At 36.9% G+C, this 26,832-nt stretch overlaps 2 protein-coding genes across 4 annotated transcripts in view; both read right to left on the reverse strand.

Annotated features, from left to right (window-relative positions):
* LOC124605502 (mucin-17-like) overlaps positions 1 to 2,257 on the reverse strand; it is a 208,214-nt gene extending 205,957 nt beyond the window's left edge. For all 3 annotated transcript variants that reach the window (XM_047137232.1, XM_047137234.1, XM_047137231.1), the window contains exon 1: positions 49 to 2,257. In XM_047137232.1, the coding sequence (XP_046993188.1) occupies positions 49 to 2,223 (2,175 nt within the window). In that variant the 5' untranslated portion in view covers positions 2,224 to 2,257. The remainder of the gene's footprint in view (positions 1 to 48) is intronic.
* A 106-nt stretch (positions 2,258 to 2,363) lies between these two features.
* LOC124605503 (mucin-5AC-like) overlaps positions 2,364 to 26,832 on the reverse strand; it is a 350,511-nt gene continuing 326,042 nt past the window's right edge. Inside the window, exons 13-16 of the mRNA XM_047137235.1 lie at positions 23,931 to 24,083; positions 22,836 to 23,252; positions 8,079 to 8,246; positions 2,364 to 3,554 (exon numbers count right to left, since the gene is read on the reverse strand). Of these exons, the coding sequence (XP_046993191.1) occupies positions 3,480 to 3,554; positions 8,079 to 8,246; positions 22,836 to 23,252; positions 23,931 to 24,083 (813 nt within the window). The 3' untranslated portion in view covers positions 2,364 to 3,479. The remainder of the gene's footprint in view (positions 3,555 to 8,078; positions 8,247 to 22,835; positions 23,253 to 23,930; positions 24,084 to 26,832) is intronic.

The following is a 26,832-nucleotide window of genomic DNA, read 5'->3' on the forward strand; positions in this document are numbered from 1 at the left end:
GGATCCTAAAGAGGGACTTGATAAACAAAGTGCTGTTTCAGTATCTACCATTTCAGTCTGCTGCCCGCTGTCTATTTCACTTTGTGCTGGTGGAATAGGGATGCTTGTTCTGGTGCCAAGAGCCCATGCTACTTCATTCTCTGATGGATTTCTTCCTGCAGGCAGCCTTGTATTCACTGTAGCACGAGGCAGACTTGTTTGAACTGAATTTCTCATTGCATTCCTGTATAATATTTCATTTCCTATTGGGTCACCAGTTACTGAGGTAGTATAACTGGTCTGTGATGTCTGCTCTTCAGGATAATACTCTTGATGTCTAGCAATCTCATTTTCACTGACTTGTTCTGTCTTTCCAGAATGAGGGTATTTGCGGAACACAGTGTTATTAGGGAATATTCCAAAGATAACATAGGGAAGAGGAGTGCGGACTGTAGTTGTAGTTTGATAATGAGATGTAGTGGCTAAATGCTGAGTCTCGTCATTAACATTATCCACAATCCTCCTTTGGGCAACTGGATCACTATTGCTTTTTCCTTTTACAAGTGGAGGTATAGTAGTAGTACTAGCAGTACCTCTTGGTGCAATAGTAATTCTCACTGGGAAGCGTGTTCTAACTAAGGAGTCAGTCTCTGTAGAAGATGGTACAGATTGTGTCACAGAGTCTATAACGAGTTTTGATGCTTCTGTCACTGGCAAGGAAATGCTGGATGTGTTAGGTGAAGCAGAAGGTACGAGACTGATTGGTTGATTTGCATCAAGGGTATCATTGTTTGGAAGAGCTCTGTCAACTGAAACAGCCATTGTTGATGTATTTATCATCTTCAGCATCTCTACAGAAGCAAACTCACTGTCACTTGTTGTACTAGAAGAGGCAGGAATTTGTACAGTAGAAGATGCTGAAACTTTTTCAGTATTTGAATAAGTTGCTGTTGATTGCTCCGTAACTACAGACTCTTTTACTGAAGAACTTAAGTCAGGTGACGATTCAGTAACAAGATTGTCACTTTCCAGAGGTGGTCTGTCAACAGAAACAAATCTGATTTTAGAATTCCTAATTTTCATTGCTTCCTGAGAAGACGAGTTGCTGGTATGTACAATTTTATTGGAATAACTGGTCTGTATTTCATCAATAATATTTTCTGTAAAGGCAGCTACAGACTTATTTGTAGCAAGATTGTTTACAGCTTCTGTGCTTGTAGAAGGCTTTATTTCAGAAACTGTTGACGTGAGAGTTTCAGTACTGGAAACAACAGTGACAGTTTCTGATAAAGTAGTTTCAGTAATGGGAACTGCTACAGTTGCAGTTGGAGTTGCTGTGGTAGAATTTATTGCATCAGAAGAAAGGCTAAGTAATGGTGAAGACAGTGGTGCAAATGTAGATGTGGATTTAAACAAGTCAGATGTAGTGAAAACTTCTGGCATTTTCTCTGTCACCAAATTAATGGAAGTGGCTTTTAGTTTAGCAGTGGAATTATGTGGTGTGGTTCCCACAGTGGCAGAAGAAACAACCTTCGGAGAATATGTTACAGCTCTTGTTGTAATCTTTTTTGCCAATGATGTGACATATGGAGAGAAGGTAGTGACATCTTGTTGAGAGAGCTCTGAAATCATTTCAGCTGCTGAAGTAACAGGTGGGGAGTATGGTACTGTAGATTCTTCATTTAAATTAGAAGTGACAGTTGTAACATAGAATGGTACAGTAGGGCGATTCACACGGGAAACTATTTTTAAGAGTGCGATAGCAAAATCCTTTCTCAAAGGCAATCTTCTCTTCCGAGTGCTAGGAGAAAATCGAGTAGTTGTAGATGTGCTGCCAAATGTGGTACTTTGCATCTCTGGTACCTCTGATACCGTTTCAGTCATCACAGGCACTTCACTGCTTTCTTTTCCATATGACTGAGAGGGGGAAGAAATAATGCTGGTTGTGGTTTGTATCGAGGGGCTGTTTGGTATAATGGTCCCGGGGTTAAGAGTAGTGAAAACAGAGTCAGTAATTTCTGATGTCATCATTGTCTCCTGGGCATTTACATCATTGTTATCAGATGCAGGCGATAAGCTGCTCACTGTTGTAGGTGGAACTGAACTACTACTTGTAGAATGAGATTTCACTGTTTCCTCATCTAAGTAATTAATTTCTGTAGAGTTGTCCAAGAAAAAACTAACATCATTATCCACTGTTACTTTGTCCGGGAAGGAGTCATCAAGTAAATTGTCCTCAGTCATTGTCAAACTACTCTCGTCCAATGTCAAACCTTCAGATGGACTTTCCTGAAATTAAAAATCATTCAGAGACTATGTAAAGAAATGCAATTTTAATTTAAGAAAATTATTTTAATGGCTTTGAAACAAATGCCAAACATTCATTACAATGAAAATAGTCTTTATTTCTTTGCACCATACATGTCTGTCTCCTAGATGAAGGATTTTTAACAAACAGTAATTAACAGTGCAGGTGCTTTAATGTGAGATGATGTTAGAACAATGAATTTACAAGTTATCATGGAGATACAAACACTATCTTAATTATGAGTGGACAGCTCTCTTAGGTCATGATGTTTAATGCTGCTACTTGTTTCTACAGGCATCCAGTTCCACTGACACAGACCACAATGAAAAAAGTACCAATGTATATTATGAATAAATGATGTCTACAGAAATGGAGACTGAGTAAACTACATCACTTAAATACAATTTTACAGCTACTATATACAACACTGAAGATCATATATCCTGTGCAAAATATTTACAGCACAATATAAACACATAATAGATAATATATTACAAAAAGAACATTACAAGTGGAACTCCCCTAATAAATCATGCTTCAAAATGTTCATGGATGAAACACGCTCAGTAATCACAAAGAATAAAACTACTTATTTCCACTATCTACTGGCTCTACAGTACAAAAAGAAAGAAACTGATACAAAATTAAATTTTGTCATTACTATGCCAACTGTGCAGGCTGTGAGATCCAAACAAATGCTAGCAGCAAGACTACTGAAAGTTACATAGATTCCACTACATTTGGTTAATCTCCAAAAAATTTGCTTCCAGTGCTACCACAGTTAAGCAAAGTTAGAGGAAATAATTGTTAAAAAATGATAAAATGATAATGATTAATTTCCCTTCAGTCACCTGAAGTTAAAATACACAATTTCAAAATAAAATGAGATAGTGTTGTATAAACTTTGATGGACAACATCCTTCAGGATATCAAAAACACTAGAGATGAATCTCTAGTTCTGTCGTATGTAATTTCTCGCAGCTAGAAAAGGTGAACTGCACCAAGCAGCTCAGAGTGACTACGCTTTCTTTAAAAAGAAAATTTCTGTGGGAAATAGTTGCATTTGTGCTTACGCTCTCACCAGCCTGCACATTTGTTTTTTATAGAAAAACTCAAAGTTTGCACTTTGCATACTGAATACTGGAACAATAGTGAAATAGTGATCCTATGAATGGCCTCCAGTAGTACGACGTCACAAGAGGTTCACACGAGCAGAGCGAGAGCGTGTATCTGCTCGTCCACGATTAGTCGACCATTTCCCAGATCCCTTCAGAAACAAGAAACATTATGAACAGCCTATTCTGTACAAACCAAATTGTAGTTTTTGTTATACATTATTATACTACAGAGAAAATGTGTGATTTATATTGAGAAAACGTCTGTGCAGGAAAAACGGGAACAGTGAAGTTTATTTGTGCAAACTGAAGACAGTACACCATCAGATGCCATTTTATTGAAGAAGATATATTTTGAAGAATATTTTCAAGCATGTTTAATCTGTAAATCTCACATTTAATATTTTCACAGGAAACAGAGAATTTCATCAGATTTAGCCATTAATGAAATGGCATTTTTGTCTCCACTGATGTATTGTGAACAACTCAATGATTGATCAATGCAGCCATCAGCATTAATATCCCCATTTTTGGCTGTCAATTTTCAGATAAAAATAATAAAAGATTCTTCAGATGCTGTGGCCAATTCTGTTCCTGTTCAACAGTTATTACTAAAAACACTATATTAAGTTCATCTTTGTCAATGATTCTGATAAGAAAAGATAAGACTTCTTTATTTTTTATGTCATATAATCTATCTATGCACCTGAGCCTACTGCAAAGCACTGAAAGTGTTAAACTCACTTTTCCCCTTTATTGGCTACACTACTGCAAATTACAACTGATTTATGAAACAATAATACATAACTCACACAAATATAAAATTTGAAAAACTAAATGGGCCATCATTCACTTGACATGTGAAATTTTATCACTAGTATCATTGTTATCATTATTATTACCCTCATCACTGCAAACTGAAATTAGTTATATTCAAGTTCACCATCAATGTAAACTTTGAACAGTTCTTTGTTCTCTCAATTCATACTAAAAATTAAATTGTTCAATTCTGCATCCCTCCAGTTTTTATAAACAGCAAACTATTCTTCATCCAGAAGTGTCAATTAAAAACACTTTTGGACAAAGTCCAGTTTTCTCGCCTTACATGTGACGCCTGAGCTTGCACTAGCTTGTCATGAAACCTTCACATCCCAGCTGTAATAGTTTCTCTTTACAGCATCACTGATTAGTTTAGTCACCAAAGGTGGCAGACTGCATTTTTTGCACTTGATTAGGCAAGAGCTTCTTGTTTAGGTCTTTTGTCAAAAGTTACTGTTCTAAATAAATTCTTACACTGTTTAACAGCACTCCTGGCTTATTTTCCCAGTTGCTTAATTTCCTGAGAGAAGCCTTTTCCACACAGAATGCTACTCCTTTACTTCCAGGACAAAAGGTCCAGCAAAATAATTTGTTATACTTGTCATCCATCATCTGACAAAGTTGTCCTTGTTCTAATCTACATTAAAAAATTAATTTCTTGTTTAGCAGCCCACTAAAACATAAATTGTTTGCTTCATCTTTCCAAATGCCAATTAAAATGTCTTTGTGGAATATTGGCTTAAATATGTGTATTGTATCAATAGTGGCATGTTGTATTATGGACAACTGAACATCAGTTATTTTATCATAAAAATCTGAGGTGGAGAAATACAGAATTATCTTTAAATGTCTAAGTCTCCTATTCTTTATCAAAATTGTGAAACACTAAAGTAAGAAATGGATACAGAAAAAAAATCAACTGTTAGGTATATATTTTCACACATCAAGTGGATGATATCCCAAATATTACCTGAGGGGTTAGAATTGATTACAGTTTAAATAAGAAACTTAAACCTTTGTGTAGTTAATGACCACAAATTCATGACAGTAAATTACATTGGAAAACTGAAACCAGTATAAGGAAAATGTAAAACAATGTGCATGCAACATGCCAACACAGATAAGATACTAAACAAAAGCAGATTTGTTAAATATATTGAAACTAAGATTGCAGACCAGATATGGCTTGTTGTACAAATACTACAACATCAGATTTCAAACAGACACACAGATAAAGCCTATGGGAGTGTGATTACAAGGATGTCGTCATTAACATTAAAAGAAGGAAAGTTTGTTATTAACAAGTCATGCAAAAGAAGAGACTAGTGACAAGACTGAACATGCAACTTTTTTTTTTTTTTTTTTTTTTTTTTATACATATAAGCTGCACAGGAGTTTAATATACAAGAATGATTCAAAAATGTTCTGCACTTCATATCAAATGTAAAGGGACATGAATATGAACATGAGAAGGGGCTACTTAAATATGTCATACTCGCTTCATACTAGTAGATGCAGTGCTGAGAAATAAGGGTGAGAGTCTTCTTACAGAGCATGGATCAAGAAAATTAAGCATTATTACTTCAACAGCTGGGTTTTTATCATAACATTAACAACATTTAGCAACAGCATGAGCATTAAAGATGGATCACTCGCTCAAATGAGCAAGGATGAGAAAGGAAACTGGCTACAGCCATTAGAAGCAATCGTTATGGCATTTGTATAAACCAATAAAAACCCTATGATTAGATTCCCAAATGGGAATTTGAACTTGACTCCTACAGAATACAGATCCAGTGTTTCAGTATTTTAACCAGAGACTAATCTAACCAACTCAGCCTCAAAAGTATCATACCAGACTCTCTTTTCAGGTGAAAATTAGTGGTTTTAATGAAGAAATTTAAAGTAAAGAATAAAGGGCTATGTTCTGTCTAATTAATTTACAAAGGACAGTAATAATAAAGTCCTCTACAAAAGTAACAAAAATAAGTGGCAACTAAAACCTTTGCACCATCAAGTAAAATTATACACCTCAGTATAACATAATCAGTGTGATGAATGTGGGGTGGACTAAAAATTAATCACATTACACATAGGTTTGTCAAAAGCATAACCACTAACCACATACAGATGAAAAGCACCTTGTGCAAATGGGCATGTTCACATACGCAGCACTTCACTAAGGCTTGAATAAAATTCTTCATATTGAAAAAATGAAAGAAGCAATCTATATTTAACTTGAAAAACTTTTTTTAGTTAAGATTGCATTAATAAATCTTTATTATTGATGACTGATTTCAACAGCTTAAACTGTCATTTTCTGATTTTTTTTTGTTCTACAAAACTGCCGGTCAATCGAGAATTAATGTCAAACAGCACTATCCACAATTCAAAACATCCCAGTGCCCTATCAAAATCCATGCAGCAGCAAATCTCAAAGCATCAACCCATGACAAGTGAAAATAACAAAACATTTCGATTTTAATTTATGTTAGTTGACATATTTGTCAGTGGTTCAGCCTTTCTGTTGGCAGAATTATGAACATGAAAGAAAGCAGGAAAGTAAACAACAAAATGTGAACAATATAAGATGCAAAAAAATTTAGCAGAAAACCGTTAATTGGAAAAGTGTTGATTTTTATCTCTAATGTCCAAATTTCTGTAATTATATCTACCAGAAAAGCAGAGGAATCATCATAACTGTCAACTATTGTGATTTACAGCTGCAAGAACTAAATCCCTTGCTGGTTCAAAGGAAGAAAGAGGACTTTAAAGGACATTTTCTTCAGTATTATAATGCTTGCCACTATGGTGCAGTGTAAAACCATCAAAATATGAAGTGGAAACATTGGAACACCAAGTCTACTAAGAAGACTTAATACCATCAGATATCTAACTGTTGTGATCACTGTGTGACAGACAGTAGATATCTATGATAATAATCGACCAGAGAAAGCACAATCCATCACAAGCTTTTTTGTAAGCATTGGCTTTAAGCAGTTGGGAGAAGGATGTTTGAAACCAATTGTAAACTGAAGTGAGTACCTGAATAATGAAGGAATCTTTATTGGGCCACTCATGATTCATACAAAACACAGTGCAAAACCATTTTGAATCACACTTAAAGAATGCTATTAGTAATCTGTTACTGCACACTGCACTGGGCAAATCATTTACGAAAGAATAGTTATCATTTTTTGCCAGATATCTGTCATACAATAAATCATATATCTAACAATGAAACAAAATTTTCTTTGTAATGAATGTTTGGCACAATATTAATAAAAGCTCATGTTTAAATGAAATAATTTAACTATTGACACATGTTTACTAGTGCTTTTAGCAGAGTTTTTTTTATACTTATAAAATTTTTGTTTTATGTGTATTGTACAAACACAAAGAATGAGGTGCACTTCTGTGTTATCTACATAATGTTTGAAGCAATTTTTTTTTACATTTAACTGATTGTGCAACTACATAAAATTACATCAAGTTATAAAAAGCCTTGTATTACTATAGATAGTTTTGATCTTAAGCTTGTTGTATTCTTTAAGGCTGCTTTAAGGTTTTCATTATGATGTAAATTCTACGTAACATGTATATAGAATTTCAAACAATGAATTTAACACCAGAATGATTTCTAGTGAAATTATAAGCTGCAATTTTATATAAATTAATGAAATCAAAGAAGCTCTCTTGGTTAGGCAACTCTTAAATGAGATATTAATTAATGCTTTGTTACATAGCCTATCAGCTGAAAGTTAAAAGCTGGAGTCTGGCTGCCAGTTGCAATTCAGTCAGCCATGGAAAAGTCGAAGCAACATGCACAGCTGCAGGTCATGTGCAACAGAACTTACTGCTGATGTTTCTGTGGTTGTTGTACTTGCTGCCCTGATGAGAGGCACAGTAGGTATATAAGCTGGAGTAGTAGTAGTAGATCTTAATCCTCCTGTGGCTAACAGCAGATCACTACGGAAACGTGCACTGAATCTCTGTGTTCCAACTAATGAGCGTGGGGTAGCAGGCTATAAAAATAGATAAATGGTAAGTAGAAACAACTGAAGGGCTTACAACTTTTTTCAGTAGCATAAAAGAGTAAAACATTAATACTATCTACAGAACATGAATACAGCATATTCACCATACACTTGACATTTTTCCATTAGGATGTGAAGAGAAAATAAAGAAAGGAAAAAGAGTAACGCAATGGCAGAACTGAAGTTCAGATTTGTGTAAAGATGAGTCTAATAATACAAATATTTGAAAATTCATTGAAAAAGTTGCATCCTGTGGATTAAGTAAAAATTACTGTTAGAAGATGTATATTAACCAACTGCTAAACTATCCAGATATAAGGTTCAAATCTAAGAGAGTCCTATGCTCCACTTCAAAAGAAAGTGCAATGGAAGTCTACTGTACAATCAGTTTTCATGCCTCATTTCTATTCCACATGCTACACTTTCTCATATTCCTTTCTTCATTTCATATTCCTTTCTTCGTTCACTTCCCAGTGACTTTGTCATTTCTTCTTCATTATTCTTTCCTTATGTTTATTGCTGATTTTTTCTTTGACATATTCTTTTGTAGTTGTGATACTCTCTCTCTTTGTCTCTTTCAAGGAAGTTTTGTTCTGTGTCTTAATTGTTGACTTCATCTGCTCTACTATCAAAATTATCCATCTCTATTCAGTTTCTACCATTATTCATTCCCTTATCTGCATTTTCCAATCTGCTAATTACTTTCTCTATTATTTGTTTGAAGAATATATGGAATGTGACACTCAGGTCAGACTCAGTCAACTAAACTGAGCTACTTTTTACATTCCATACCTCAACTATATCTCACCTGAGGAACTATCTATAATCTATTTTCTTAAAACATCTAATATTTTACTTTACATCCAGCTCTAGGAAAAGTTTCAGAAATGTGAGAACAAATTTTTCATATATCTGCATCACCTAACCAATGTGTTATATGATGATGCACTGTTGTATTACACTTCCACTAGTTCAGTATGGGTTGTTGCAGTGTTGTTCCTCTCCAAATACAGAAAACCAACTACCACACAAAACTCCAATACGTCCATGGGATGCACCAGTTTGTTTTGGCTCCTCTATCAGCATGTTGTGATACTGTGGCACAGGGATAATAAATAGGAAGACTGAACAATTCCTCTGATTGTCTTTATACACACAGGGATCTGAATTTGTTGACTGAAGTTCATATACTTCCAGAGTTCCATTTAACTTGACATGTTACTGTTAACCTGTCTGATGTGTCCTTAATTCTTTAAGACTTTGATGAATGAGACTATGCAGAGATGATATCCAGCTGCATGATATAAAAATTGAATTTGGCTAACGTCAGTCTTGTATAGTTAAAAAGTCTCAATACTTGTAGCTGTATTTCCATTAATTCAACTCAGGTTCATTGGTACAATATTTGAACATGCTTTTCTCCAAAGAACACATGTGTCTCTAACATACTCATTTCTCAAAGCTGCCCATGATCAGTTATTTTTCTATTTTCTTCTCCGTCAACAATGTCTCAGGCACTGCTTTTGACTAGTGACTTGAGTTTTTTGCATATAATCTCAAACCACTCGATGATCTGGTCCCATCATATCCTTGGTGATCTCAGTTTTATGGGCATTAGACTGTGGCTCAAGACATGCTTCTGTGCCTAATGTTTTCTCTCCTACTGTAGGAGACATCCTCAAAGTCTATACTGATATAGTAATTTAATTTTGAAAGTTAAAAATGCTCAGTGAGCCATCATTGCCAAACTGTTCATATGTGAGAACATCACAGTTTGTCCATGGTGTCATCCAGAAGCCACCAACGATCGCAGAGTCATGTCAAAGTGTTTTATGGATTTTTTTACAGCAGAACGGTTGATTTTGTTTGCTTTTTCTAACACTAAGGCTGACAACTTGTCTAATTTCAGTTCTTTATCTATTCCATTAAAGTTGTTTTTATGGTTCTGAATTTTTAAGGGCTCTCCGTACATCTTAACATAGTACAGATTTAAAACTATACCATCAGAGAATTAGCTTTTGTGGTTGTCTGGTCCCAATGCATGATTGATTACTGGAAATTTATCTATGTTGCTTAGAAGAGATTTTTTTAAAGCCATGTGTTGCTGCTGCTTTTAGTAGTTCCTATGTACACCTGGCTACATGGGCAAGGAATTTTATTTATACCTGCTGTGGCAAGTGGTGGGCATAAGTTCTTTGCAATATTCAGATATTCATCTACATTTCTTTTCAGTTTAAACACTATCAATATCAAGTCTTCTTAGTTCTCTGCTGATACAAAGGAACCAAAGGAAAACTTTTCCTTTAGCTGTTTCTTTTTTGCCAGAAGATACAGATCTTTTACTATATTGTAGTACACTTGACGGGTGAGCCATGCGGTCTAACGCACTGCTTTCTGGGCGGGAAGGCATGCTGCTCTCCGGCACTAATCCGCCTGGCAGATTAGTGTTGAGGTCCGGTGTGCAGGCCAGTCTGTGGATGGTTTTTAAGGCAGTTTTCCATCTTTCTCAGCAAATGTGGGCTGGTTCCCCTTATTCTGTCTCAGTTACACTTTCCCCACATACGCATACACGATAATTACTCTACCATGCAAACATTGGGGTTACAATTGTCTGGTGTGAGACATTCCTGGGTGAGTCCACTGGGGGCCGAACTGTACAATAACCCTCGGTTCGGTGTGGGGCAGCGGAGGGGTTAGTGGACTGCTGTAGCCTGTTGTGGGGTTATGTACCACTGAGGCTACGGCGGGGACGAAGCCTCTCCATCGTTTCTACGTCCCCAGTTCAATACAATACAATATTGCAGTACCCTATTTCTCTCTTTTTCAGAGCAACTGATTCTTTTGACATTGGTTCTTAAATAACTGAACTATTCCTCCAAGCTCTGTGGCTCATGTATTATTTTAGCTTGCTCTACCGACGTCTCGATTACTCCCCTTTTTTGCTTGGGATAGTTACTGGAGTTTTTTTGCTAAGATTTTGAATTCAATAACCTTGTTAACCATCTCTCCTTTATCAAAAAGGAGACAGACTTGACACCACCAGCCATAGTTCTATATTAAGGTATTGAAACATCTTGTATCACTTTGAGATATGTCTCTCATTGGTCCTCATATATCAGAGTGGATTCACAAAAATTAAATAATAAGCTTCACCAGTTTTTCACAGGTTATTCAATACGTTTCGTCTTGTGAAATATATAGCAGTAATAAATTGAATTTTAACATCCAGACTGGAAGCTTTAATTTTATATATAGTTGTCAGATGATACACATATAATAGTACAGATCACAAAAATGTGTCAAAAACTGTAAAAGAAACATCCGCACTCCACAAAGCATCTCTCTTCTGACTGGTTGGATGCAGTCCACCATGACTTCCTCTCCTGTGTCAGTCTCTTCAGCTCAGAGCAGCATTTGCACACAATGTCCTCCCAGCATCCAATCTCTGTCTTCCCCTACAGATTATACCCTCTACAGCTCCCTCTAGCACCAGGAAAGTTATTCCCTGATATCTTAGCACATGTCGTATCACCCTGTCCTTCTTATCACTGTGCTTCATGTTTTCCTTTCCTCACAAATTCTGCAGAAGATACCCTCTTTTCTTATCCTATCAGTCTAGCTAATTTTCAACATCCCACTGTAGTAACATGTCTCAAACATTTTCTGGTTTTCCCACCATCCCTGACACCTTCCTATAAAATGTTGCACTTAAAACATTCTTAGACATTTATTTCTCAAATTAATATCAGTGCTTGATGCAATAGTAGGAGTCATTGTTCTGCACACTTATGTCATGCATTCTCCAATAACTAGTGAGAGTTCAGTAGTGTTCTGAGCTTTCTGCTGTGAATTTCATAGCTAATGCATGTATTAAATGTGATGGTAGGGAGTTATTTAGTGAATTTTTATTCCATTTGCTGTGAGTTGTCAATGCTGATGGTGGTGGCAAGTAATAAATTCTACATAAGCAATCTGAGAGACAAAACTTGTAGGATGCATACTTTCTTCAAGAGCAAAGCAAGTGCATGCACATACCACAACTGTCATTTGCAGCAGGCAACAATGCAATCCCCATCCACAGCTTGACCTGCACAAACTGCCATCTGTCATGAATCAGACTACAGTAGACTTCCTTGGCCAGGAGTACACTCTTAGGCTGTTCTCCTGACTTTATCTATCATGTGTTATTTTGCTTCCAAAGTAGCAGAATTCCTTCACTTCATTTACTCTGTGGTCCTCTATTTTAATGTTACATTTCCACATCACTTTTGTCTCTCTTCCATTTCCACTCAATTCATATCCTGTGCTCAGTACACAGTTCCTTCTCTTCAGTCATGGAATTCTTCCTTACTTTCATTAAGTATAGCAAAATCATCAGGAAATCTTTCATTGATATTATTTCATGCTGAATTTTAATTCCACTCCTGAACCTATCTTTTATTTGTGTTGTTGTTGTTGTGGTCTTCAGTCCTGAGAATGGTTTGATGCAGCTCTCCATGCTAATCTATCCTGTGCAAGCTCCTTCATCTCCCAGTACCTACTGCAACATACATCCTTCTGAATCTGCTTAGTGTATTCATCTCTTGGTCTCCCTCTATGATTTTTACCCTCCACGCTGCCCTCCAATGCTAAATTTGTGATACCTTGATGCCTCAGGACATGTCCTACCAACCGATCCCTTCTTCTAGTCAAGTTGTGCCACAAACTTCTCTTCTCCCCAATCCTATTCAATACCTCCTCATTAGTTACGTGATCTACCCACCTAATCTTCAACATTCTTCTGTAGCACCACATTTCAAAAGCTTCTATTCTCTTCTTGTCCAAACTATTTATTGTATATATGGTTCTCGGGCGAGACGTCGGATCTCATAGTGAAAACTCCACAATATTTCGTCAGCACAACTGGCCGACATCTTCAGGTGCGACGAACGCACTGCTAAGGCAGGACCAGGGCTCCCCATTTATGCCAGTTTTAGGCAGGAAGTGCGCATGCGTGGAGGTGCCAAACTCAATGGCCAATAGTGACGATATCAACTGATAGCTGGAAGGACAGTAACGCCACCTACAGGATGAAGAACCAAATACTTTGGCGCACACACAGAGGCTGCCGCCGCTGCTCTGCACTGCCATCGGCGACAGAGGTCGCTGGGGATGCCGATGGCAGCGCAGAGCAGCGGCGGCGGCAGCCTCCGCGCGTGCGCCGAAGTATTTGGTTCTTCATCCTGTAGGTGGCGTTACTGTCCTTCCAGCTATCAGTTGATATCGTCACTATTGGCCATCGAATTTGGCACCTCCACGCATGTGCACTTCCTGCCTAAAACTGGCATAAATGGGGAGCCCTGGTCCTGCCTTAGCAGTGTGTTCATCGCACCTGAAGATGTCGGCCAGTTGCGCTGACGAAATATTGTGGACTTTTCACTTTGAGATCCGACATCTCGCCCGAGAACCATATATACAACATGTCCATCGGGAAAGCCTTAAGCAACACAAACTATTTATTGTCCATGTTTCACTTCCATACATGGCTACACTCCATACAAATACTTTCAGAAATGACTTCCTGACACTTAAATCTATACTCGATGTTAACAAATTTCTCTTCTTCAGAAACGCTTTCCTTGCCATTGCCAGTCTACATTTTATATCCTCTCTACTTCGACCATCATCAGTTATTTTGCTCCCCAAATAGCAAAACTCCTTTACTACTTTAAGTGCCTCATTTCCTAATCTAATTCCCTCAGCATCACCAGACTATATTCGACTACATTCCATTATCCTCGTTTCGCTTTTGTTGATGTTCATCTTATATCCTCCTTTCAAGACACTGTCCATTCTGTTCAACTGCTCTTCCAAGTCCTTTGCTGTCTCTGACAGAATTACAATGTCATTGGCGAACCTCAAAGTTTTTATTTCTTCTCCATGGATTTTAATACCTACTCCGAATTTTTCTTTTGTTTCCTTTACTACTTGCTCAATATACTGATTGAATAACATCAGGGAGAGGCTACAACCCTGTCTCACTCCCTTCCCAACCACTGCTTCCCTTTCATGTCCCTCGACTCTTATAACTGCCAGCTGGTTTCTGTACAAATTGTAAATAGCCTTTCGCTCCCTGTATTTTACCCCTGCCACCTTCCGGATTTGAAAGAGAGTATTCCAGTCAACATTGTCAAAAGCTTTCTCTACGTCTACAAATGCTAGAAATGTAGGCTTGCCTTTCCTTAATCTTTCTTCTAAGATAAGTCGTAAGGTCAGTATTGCTTCTTAAAAGTGATGACTGCATTGTAGGGAAGAAAGGCTGCATCCCTTTCTTACATCATTTTTAATCCAAGTACTTCATTATTGGTCTTCCAGTCTTATTGCTCCTTCTTGGTTCTTAAACATATTGTATATTACCCATCATTTCCTACAGTTTACATATTTTTTCTGAGAATTTTGGACATCTTGTATCATTTTACATTACTGAATGCTTTTTCTATGGCAGAAAATCCTGTAAAGAGAGGCTTGATTTTTCTTAAGTATTCCTTCCATTATCAAGCACAATGCCTGAATTGCCTCTCAAGTGCCTTTGTATCTCAAGCCAAACTGACTGTAACCTAACAAATCCTCAGTTTTCTTTTCCAAGCGTCTGCATATTATTTTTGAATGCATGTACTGTTAAGCTGATTGTCAAATAATACTCGCACTTTTATACCCATGCTATCTTTGAAATGAAGTGTTGATATTTTTCTAAAAGCCTGATGGTATGTCTCCAGTCTCATAGATTCTACACACCAACTTGTAGAACCATTTTGTTGCCACTTTCCCCTAATGACTTTAGAAATGTCAAAGGACCTACACCTTACACCTTACACCTTTTTTGACTGCAAGTCTTCCAAAGCTCTGTTAAATGCTGACTCTACTATTGGATCACCTATGTCTTCCAAGTCAATTCCCATTTCTTCTTCTGTCATCATCAGACAAGTCTTTTTGCTTGTAAAGGCCTTTAACGTATTCTTTCCAACAATGCACTCTTTGCTCTGCAAGTAACACTAGAATTGCACTAACACTCTTAATTCTGACATTTTTACTTTTAAATTCACTGAAAGTTGTTTTGACTTTTCTATATGCTGAATCTGTCCTTCTGATGAGCACTTATTTTTTGATGTGTTCACATTTTCTCTGCAACCACTTAGCTTTAGCTTCCCTGCACTTCCTATTTATTTCATTCCCAAGTGACTTGCATTGTTATATTCCAGTCTTTTCCTGTGTTTGTTTGTACAGTATTTCCTTCTTTTGTCATTCAATTGAAGTATCTACTCTGTTACCGAAGGTTTCTGTCTGGTTGTCTTCCTTGTATTTATATTTATAAGTCCATCTTTTATGATTGCACTTCTTGGAGATGTCCATTCCTCTTCACCAGAAATGCTTGATTTGGTATTCATTATTGTTTTATCTACAGCCTTACAGAACTCCAAATGCACGTCCTACTTCCTCAGTAGTTCAGTATCCCATATCTTTCCACACTGATTCTTCCAGGCAATTCTCTGAAACTTCAGTCTTCTCCTCAACATCACATCATCTGCATGGAGATAGTTGTAAGATGATAACTGGAGTTTACACTGAATAAGGGTAGAGTTCAAAATTACACGTTTACAGAACTGGTCACTGAATTATCACAACTCATCACACTGCAACTCAGAGAAATAATTATTAATCACTACCACCTTTTTTTCATCTAATTTTGACCTAGTGATATATGATAGTTAGAAATGCCTTGATCTGAGGTAAATTTATTTATCTGTCCAAGAACCATTTTTGCACATTGTTTGTACATGTGATATAGGATGGTGATAATTCTAGTTAATTTACAATACAATAGTCATTTTGACTACATTATTGACATAATCAAATTCATAATAATGTAGGTCGGTGTACTACATTGCTTCTACATGTGATAATAGCAATTATAAAGTGTAATGACATGATAAGCACAACGCAAAACTATATTATGAACTGACATTTAGTAAAATTTGGTAAATGAGGTAGGCCTATACTTATTATGATGTTCCATAAATTCAAACATAGACTAGAAGCAGTGGTCAAGAAAGAATTGTTTTATCTTTATTTGAAATGCATTTAATGTTGGTATGCATTTTAGGTAAGAAGGTAAATGGTTATATAATATAGCTCCAAAAAGATACACTTCTCTTTTGCATGAGTTTGTATTTACTGTGTTCATGTATAGGTTCATCTTCTGCCTAATTTCGTATGTGTGTATATCACAGTTGTGTCTGAAGAGTTTTTTTTCTTTTATGAGATGCTCCCTTCAGTGAAAATTAGTATTTCGTATACATACAAGCAGGACAGTGGCAATATGTTGAGAATTTTAAAAAGGGGTCAGCAGGAACCCTTGCATTTAGATTTTTTTATCACTCTGATAATCTTTTTCTGTATTTTAAATTTTTTGTAGAATTTATTCCATATATAAGTAGTGACTGTATACTACATTGGTACATTGTCAGCACTAATGAGCAGCTTGTATTCTGAGTGAGGACCATAACAGCATGTGCTAGTCAATTCAGTCTCTTACTTAAATTGTTTAGGTGCGCCTCTCACTTCAGATCTGCCTAAACATGCATATCTAGAAATTTTGTATGACTGACCTTCGACACATTTTTTCCTTCAATGGTGAAAACAGGGTTTGCAGGATGGAGGTTTTGTGTGGTGTGGAAGTTAACTGCCACATTTTTTTTTCTTTTTTTCAGAATTTATGAGGAGCCTGTTAGTCCTGAACCAGTGTATTAAGGAATGCATAACTGATATTGCAGCCTCCTGCAGGTTTTCCTCATTCTGTGATTTAATTAGAATAGTAGTGTCATCTGCAAAGAGTACAATGGTTTCATCACGTATTTTATTAGCCAAGTTATTTATATACAGCAGAATTAGGACAGGTCCCAGAACTGACCCTTGTGAGACTCCATACTTGATTTTCTTCTTATCACCATAAAAGCTAGAAATTTTTTTTGTGTTTCACTGTCTTTGTCTTTTATTTCTGTAATCTGCTGATGATTACTGAGGTACGACTGGAGCCACCTTTCAGAATGGCCTCTAATTCCATAATTACTTAATTTATGCAAGATAATGCCAAAATCAATAACATCAAAGGCTTTACTTTGATCCAGAAATATCCCAGAAACACGTTGCTTATCATCTACTGCTTTTAATAGTTCATTTAAGAAGGCAATATTTGCTGTCTGAGTTGACTTTCCAGCTCTGAACCCATGTTGGGAGCCTCTCTTTATTTAAGAAAACTGTTAATTTTCTATGGAACATTTTTTCCATAATTTTACTGAAGCCTGACAATACTGACTCTGGCCTATAATTAGCAATATCAATTTTTGCACCCTTCTTATGCAAAGGAGTTATTTTTGCAGTTTTTAGATTATTTGGAAATACACCACTCTCAAAAGATGAATTTACTATGTCTGTTAGTGGTTTCACAATAAATGTTGAGCTAACTTTGATAATAGCATCTGGTATCTCATCGACACCCACTGAAAAGTAATTAGGTAATTCTTTTAGGATTCTTGACAGTTCCTCAGGTGTTGCTGGATACATGAATAATGTGTTTTGGTGAGTTTTTTGATCTGAGTGACAGCTGGCTGTTTGTCAAGGTGTGTATTTATTAGCAGCTGTGCTATATTAGAGAAATAATTGTTGAAAGCACTAGCCACGTGTTTGGGGTCAGTTAGTTTATTTTTACTCATAATCAGCTCTATATTACTGTGATTAACTGGTCTGGTGCCCATGTCTTTCCTTATGATTTGCCAGGTTGCTTTAGTTTTATTCTTGAAATTACACAATATTTTGTCATTTTCTAGTTTTGTTTTTTTTTATTTTTTTTAAATAACTCGTGTCAGTATTCTTTTGTATCTTTTGAAATATGTAATAAAGTCAGGATTAGTGTTTTGCTTGGAGTATTCATTTAATCTCCTTTTATTTTGACATGATATCCTTATCGCTTTTGTAATCGACTTATTTGTTTTTTTAGTAGGTTTAAATGTAGTCATTTTCTTGGGAAAAGCCATTTCAAAAAAATATTTGAATATAGCCATAAACATATGATATTTCTCATTGTTATCATTAGTCACATATATCTTTCCAACTTTCACCCTTTAGGAGAGAACAAAAATATTCCACATTTTTGTGCTGAAATTCCTTCCAGTGTATTGTATTCTACTGGGAACTGAGAGTCTTAAAATATTCATTGCAAGAATTTGAGCATTGTGATTACTAAAACCCGTGTTTACAACTTCTATGTTACAGGCATATTTGCACGTATATATCAAGATATGATCAATAATAGATGCAGAGGTTGGTGTTTCTCAAGTTGGTTTAGTTTCCACTGCACTTATGTTGAATGATGGTAGTAGATTTATAATGTCATCTCTGACTTTATTGGATTTCGAGAAATCAATATTAAAGTCACCACATATAATTATATTTTTCTTGGGAGAGTGAATTTCTTCCAAGAGTCCCCCATGTGATTGTAAAACACTTTTTGTCTCCATCTGGTGACCTGTATACACAAATAATAACTGTATTTTGCCTTTGTAGTTCAGGTATAGAGAGTTCTATATTTTTTTCCCATGATAGTTTTCGGTGTTTAGTTACACTACTAAATTCAATATTTTCTCTAACATATACACAGGTACCCCCATGACTGGATATTTTCCTACAAAATATGCTTGCAAGTTTGAGCTGAGGAATGTATGTTTGTTCTAACATATCTTATTTGAGCCAGTGTTCTGTAAAGCATAGTACAGAAATATCATTTAGGTCATTTAACATTACTTCTATTTCATTTAGTTCATTTGAGAGTGATTGAACATTTTGAAGGAAGAATTCAAAATTAGGTACGGGGAGTAAATCATTTCCTGCTTGACCACTTACCTCACTATTTGAACTAGTATACCTAGTGGGAAAAAATCCTAATGTTTTCCAGGGATGGCATTCATGGTGTTTGACATATGGCTTGCTGGTTCACCATATGTGAGTTCCTGACTTTCTTCTGTTGAAATGTTCCCAATTTCCACTTTTTTTCGTCCTTTTTCACCCATCTGTCCATTAAACTGCCTTGTTACTGCATTTGATGACTTGAAATTTAACCTAGTAAGTGTGTTGCTGAGACTTACTTTGAGCTCATTTTATTGTTATGTACTGGTCCATAACTGACTGTTTTTTATGTGTGGTACTTTCACTTCAAGACTGGCACTTTTTATCTGACTGTCCATCTGCGTACGCTTTTCCCCTGTACCGGTACTGGTTTTTCAGTTTCCTCCATGTGTATGAAAGAAGGGAGCCTATTACAAATGTGAATCTTTCCTTGTTTGTTTAAATGTAAGCCATGAGTTGTATAGTCATTTCTTTTCAGGCACATGATGTCAAAATTCACAGATAATCTCTTGCTACATACGCCTGTGGCAGTGTTGATTTTTTTCAAACATAATGAGATATACAGATCTGATTTTTTTCATTTGTCTAAGCAGTATTGGATGAATTATTAAATTCATTCTGTCTGTGAGTTTAAGTTTGTATTCCAAAGAATATATCACATTCTTCCAAAATTCTTCCAGAGGTTTTTCAGTGCCATTTGTGCCACCAATAACAATTAATACATCACCTCACCTGAATATGTTTTTCATTCTACATGACCTATCTGAATTTAATTGTGACAGCACTACAAAAATAACAATAACTATAAAAAAATCTATATCAATGTGCATTTACAGGGCATATATGTGGACAAGGAAGAAAAAGTTCCTGGATTTTCTGTTTGAATTCAATAAAACTTTTCCCAGATGTAAAGACCCAAGTGCAAGTACATTTTACATTTTTTTCTGTGTTAGGTGACAATATACTTTCCCTCGGAACTGTAAAACTTACCAATCTGGCATTTTAGGAAATGAAAACCAGCAAAAAAAATAACATGGTTTGCAAAGATTTTTTATGCATGACACCATGTACACTGTATATTTTCATACTACTGAAGTATAAATACAAATCCAAACAAACTAGCATTGTAGCTTTTACATTGAAATACAAATTGTGCTGCATGACGCACTTTTGTCCCATGACCTTGCCAGACAATGGCAGCGGATATTCAGAGCATAGGACATGTGATGTAGTCATCCAATAACATCACTGTCAAGTAGCACAAACACACAAATTTGAAAAGAAAAAAATTGACAAAATATTTTGCAGAAGAAAATCTACTGTTCTAAAATGAAAGCTGGGCCAAAAAACATGGGTAATTGACACACATTTTAGTGTTGATTCAAATGTAAATCAAAATTTTTTGTATTCAAATAAAAAAAAAACAATGAAGATAAGAAAAATTGGGGAGAGAAACACCTTAATGACAAATTTTTCCTGACTGAAAGCAAATTTCAGAGCAATAAGTATGGAAGTTGCACTTGACACATATGTTTTTGTTTTATGCTTAACACTTTGGAGACGAAGCATAAGTATACCACGGGCTGCAATTTTCTCGAAAACTGGACTCATCTTGTATGAGAGCAATGTACAGACGTCCTGCTACCTGTCACTTGATAGGTGCTGCCTTCTGCTGCCTATTTAGAGAATTACTTCAAAAGAAGCAGTAGCAAATGTTAGAGCTGTTTCCTCTTTCACATTATTCTTCTCAAAAGTTTATTAATGACTTTGACAGTTAATCATTAAACAGTTAGACTCATAGCACTCTGTAATAGAGACTCTTGTGTTCTATTACAGAGATAATATGGAGGACAGTATTTGGATCACAACCAAATTATGACACAAGAGTTAAGAATTCTACACACATCAAAAAAGTTTTGCATCACCCCAGTTCCCAGAACCCCTGAAGATAAGACATTGACTGTGGATATTGTATCACAGACACAGTCCCTTTGACTGTTCAGAGATGTCACTAAACCCGTCCAAAGACGAAAACAACCATGCATGAGCAGCACCTATTAGATGGAGGGGGTCCGCCAGCCGATGAGTTCCAGTCATTACACCAGGAAGGAGGTACACAGCTCATGTTGTCTGTAGTTCAACCATGCCTAGACGGTCAATAGTACAGTTCGATCATGTACACATTGTTACTTTGTGCCAGGAAGGGCTCTCAACAAGGCAAGTGTCCATGCATCTCGGAGGGAATCAAACCGATGTTGTTTGGACATGGAGGAGATACAGAGAGACAGGAACAGTCGATGGCATGCCTTGCTCAGGCCGCCCAAGGGCTACTAATGCAGTGGATCACTGCTACTTATGGATTATGGCTCGGAGGAACCCTGACAGCAATGCCATCAAGAAACAGGATATCGTGCGCAACAGGCTGCATGATGAGCAACTTCACTCCCGACGTCCATGGCAAAGTACATCTTTGCCACCACGACACAATGCAGTGCAGTACAGATACACCCCACAACATGCCCAATGGATCGCTAAGGATTGGCATCACGTTCTCTTCACCGATGAGTGTCGCATATACCTTCAACCATACAATTGTCGGGGACGTGTTTGGGGGCAACCCGATCAGGCTGAATGCCTTAGACACACTGTCCAGCGAATGCAGCAATGTGGAGGTACCCTGCTGTTTTGGGGTGGCATTATATGGGGCCAACGTACGCCACTGGTGGTCGTGGGAGGCGCCGTAATGGTTGTACAATATGTGAATACCATCCTCCGACCAATAGTGCAACCATATCAGCTGCATATTGGTGAGGCATTGGTTTTCATGGGTGACAATTCACGCCCCCATCGTGCACATCTTGTGAATGGCTTCCTTCAGGATAATGACATCGCTCGACTAGAGTGGCCAGCATGTTCTCCAGACATGAACCCTATCAAACATGCCTGGGATGGATGAAAAGGGCTGTTCATGGACGACGGGACCCACCAACCACACTGAGGGATCTACACCGAATCACCGTTGAGGTGTGAGACAATTTGAACCAACAGTGGCTTGATGAACTTGTGGATAGTATGCCACAACGAATACAGGCATGCATCACTGTAAGCGGATGTGTTACTGGGTATTAGAAGTACCAGTGTGTACAGCAATCTGGACCACCACCTCCGAAGGTCTCGCTGTATGGTGATACAAAATGCAACATTTAACATTGTCAGTGAGCATCTGTACTGGAAAACTGTACTTAATGTTTCAGGATTTGCTTTTAGCCATTGAAGTCAATAAAAATTGTATTTTCATTGCTACTAAACATGCACACATTTTACTATTTATTAATGTGCACCTCAAAAACTTTTACTATATTCTGTGATCTGGAGATGTTTTCTTGTACATAAACATGACTTTATGAGGGACTGTGTGGAATTTGTGCCTCCTTGTAACTACTGAATGTATTTATGGGAAAACAATAAGGTTCCTTCATCAATAATTAAAAATCATAATTATTCACACCACTTTATCTGTAATCTAGAATATCTAGCAGATTACAACTGTACAAAAATTTCCTGATTTAAAATATAATTTTACCTGTTGAAGTGAAAATATCACTAACAAAATACAAGTAAAGATAATAATGTACATACCGGTTGGGCAGAAGTTTGGATCTCATTTTGAATGTCGTCTGTTGTAGCTGCAATACTTCTGCGAAAACTTGAGGTAGTTCTTGTTTTGCTAGATGTAGATCTTGGTGTGTAGCTCCTGCTTGAAATAATGTTATCTTCTGTTGAAGCAGTGACCTGTTCATTTCTTGATGAATGGCTTTTATAAACTGCTGATCTTGATCTTGTAGGAAATGCTCTTCTGAATGATGGCCGAGGAGATGAATCCTGAGTATCAGTGCCACCTGGAGCAGTTACAATGTTTTCTGCCTCTGGCTTTGAAATGTGATGACTTCTGAAGTTTGACTTGCTACGAAATGCCGCTCTGGTGCTCTGTGTAGGGGAAGTAATAGGAGTGTCCAGCTGCAGAGTGTCAGGTGTTGGTGGAGAAGGAGTCTCAACCTATAATAGGAACCAAATATTAGCAAAGGAAAACAGTTGTAACAGGCTTATAAAGTGCTGTCAAGCAAGGTCATCAAAAACTGAGGAACAAACACAATATTTAAGAGAAACTGTCACAAACCCCTTCATAGGCATACCTCACCTTCAGTCTTTCATTTTTAATGATATCAAAATTGGAAGAACTAGCTTTTGTATGTTGCAGTTGATTTATTTTTCTTGAATGTGGTAGTTACTGCATACCAGATGCTTCAATATACTATCAAACAAATTTAATGTAAGTTACAAACATAATCATTCCTGTTTAATCACTTTTATCTTTAAGAAACAAGAAAAGATTGAATACAAAAATTACTACAGAGAGGTAGTGGAAAGCTAAACGCTGACATTCCAATGAAAGAAGATTGTATCCATGACTGTGATTTTTGGGCACGATGAAAAAGCAAAAAGCATGCTGTCATAATTAGGGCTGTTACTCAAGTGTCATCTAGCCAATCTGTTGGAGCTTTTCTATAATTTTCCCACATTAATTTCAAAAATATATCCAAGTGATTCCCAGAATATGACCTGGCTAGCTTTTTCCTTATCTTTTTTTTTTCCAAACCTGTACACATATTCCATCTCTTTTGACCTAAATGTCAATGAAAATTACAACTCTAATGAAAATAAATGAATATCTACCTTGTTTATCTCTTCAGTAGCAGTGTCTTTCTTGCTGTCAAGTGGTCTACTGCCTCGCAAGGAGTAGCCGTTGGAAGATTTATGTGGGCTCCGTGATGAGGAACGGACTGTTGGCTTTGTCACTTCCCTCTCAGATGGTGGCGAGGGTGCCAACTGAAACAGAATATTAATGTACACTGGAAAGACATCTGAATGGAAACCCAGACAGTGATTTTTAGTAACTAAGTATGACATAATACCTTTGTAAACCAAAATGGACATCATGTGCTTTGAGCACACCAGAATGTAACTGAACCAGTAAGTTTGCAGCTATAAGTAATCTAATTTTACTTCATTTACTCATATTAGATGATATATGAAGTGTAAGTCAAAAATGATATAAAATAACAAAACTAATAACAAATATAAGAAACTGTTGCAAATTGTAAATTATTATAAATGATTAAACACTAGATCAGATGTACTAGGAAAACTAATACAGTTAACAAACTTCACCCAGCACCAGGCAAATCATTCATCTTGAAACAATGGTCAGAATTTAATGTCTCATCAACAACAAGATTATTGGAGGCAGAGGAAAGTGTCCATTGCTTGTTTCAAGGATTGTTCTGGTATCATCTGGAGTGATTTATTAAAACTAAATGTCTGTACAAAATTATGAACCAATGAAGAAATAACACAGCCAATTGTTTGCAAATATTACCATTACTATTTTTTATATACATTGACCTAGGTTTTTTGGATGTCTTCATTAGAACGAAATTTTAACAACTGTAAAGTTACATTGTGAGGAGTCAATAGTCAAAGTTTTGAAGAGACATGCTCAAGACAAAAATTAAAAATTACAAATGTTCCAGCCTTTTGTACATATACTTCACAATGAACAGCAGCAGACTGTTGCAGTGTGTATACTGCAAGTTATACGTACCAAAGGCTGGAACATTTTTCATTTTTCATTTCTGACTTGAGCATGTTTGCTCAAAACTTTGACTATTGCCTTCTCGCAATGCAACTTTACAGTTGTTAAAATTTCATTCTGACAAAGATGTCCTTAGAGGTGTTGAAATCTGGGTCAATGCATTAAAAAAATTATTTGCAAACCAGTTGGTTGGTATCTTAAGCAATAGCATACTTCATCTCTGAACAATATCTTCCCACTGCATTGTCTCAAGCAGCATGAACAATGGTGCACGTATATTGCCTATTCTTCTCCATAGTATTTTTGTACTAGCTTATCAAACTACTCAGAGACTGAAATATGCCATTGTCAAACACCTCCATAAGAAAGGTGATAGGAGAGATGTCAATAACTACCATCACTCCTGACAACATTTTCCAAAATTTTTGAGAAGGTGTTATATTCTACAATAGTATCTCATCTGAGCAACAACAATATCCTCAGTAAATCACAGTTGGAATTTCAGAAAAGTTGTTCTACTGAGAATGCCATTCACCAAATTTCATATGCATTAAAAAACAAAATAGTGCCAGTTGATGTTTCCTGTGAGCTATCTAATGCATTTGTGTGAATCACAATATTCTCCTAGGCACATTGAAGTTTTATGGAACTGATGGTATAGCCAGCCAGCCAATAATGTCATATCTAACCAAAATAATGCAGAAAGTTGTAATTAGTTCATTCAACCAATTTAGTCTGGGAACATAATTCTGACTGGGGTGAAGTCACGAATGGTGTTCTCCAAGGCTCACTCAGGTATACTACTGTTCCTCATATATGTAAATGGTCTTCTGCCTAATATGTAGCAAACAGAATTAGTTGTTTTTGCAGATAACACTAGTATTTTAATCAATCCAGGCATACAAACAGAAACAGAATAAATAGTAAGCAATGTTCTTAGAAGTATCAATGGCTGGTTTTCTATGAATGATCTCACCCTCAGTTTTTAAAAGACACAACACATTCATTTCTGCACATTTAGGGGTACAACACCAATGAAAAGCATAACACTTGCTGAGCAAATAATGAATAGTTTGGAAACTTCAAAGATGCCAACCACTTCCTTCACCAACTCTCCAACAACATCCTCACCCCCAGACCCTACTCGTCACTGTTGACTACACCTCCAACAGCCCTCATGCCCAGGTCTTACTGCTATTGAACGATACCTTTCCCAACATCCTTCAGACTCCAAACCCACTACCTCATTTCTCATACAACTTACTAACTTTATGCTAACCCACATCTACATAAACAAATCTGCAGCACAGCCATGGGCACCTGCATGGCATCCTCCTATGCCAACCTTTTTATGGGACATATGGAGGTGACTTTCCTGACCTACCAAAACCCTAGTTTGGTTCAGGTTCACTGATATATCTTAATGATATGGACTCAGGGCCAAGACACTGTATCTTCAATCCTTCACAACCTCAACACCTCTCCCACATGCTTCACATGGTCCTCTTCAACACAGAGTGCCACCTTCCTAGATGTTGACCTCCTCCCCTCTGATGGCTCCATCTGCACCTCTGTCCACATTAAACCCACCAACCACCAACAGTACCTGCATTTTGACAGCTGTCACTCCTTTCACACCAAAAAATCCCTCCCATACAGCATGCCCACCTGGAGACGGTGTATCTGCAGTGATAAAAATTCCTTTGCTCAGTATGCTGAGGGTCTCACCAAGGGCTTCACAGACAGGCACTATCCCCCAGAACTAGTCCACCAACAGATCTCCTGCGTCATTTCCCCTCACACCCCCAATCCTCCCACCACCATCAAAAACCAGCTACAAAGGAGTGTCCCCTTCGTCACCCAGTACCATCCCACACTGGAATAACAAAACCACATCCTTTGCCAGGGCTCTGATTACCTATCACCATGTCCTGAAATGAGGGACATCCTAGCTGAGATGCTTACCAGACCCCCTAAAGTGCT

This window comes from Schistocerca americana, chromosome 3 (assembly GCF_021461395.2).
Source record: "Schistocerca americana isolate TAMUIC-IGC-003095 chromosome 3, iqSchAmer2.1, whole genome shotgun sequence".
Classification (NCBI taxonomy): Eukaryota; Metazoa; Arthropoda; class Insecta; order Orthoptera; family Acrididae; genus Schistocerca; species Schistocerca americana.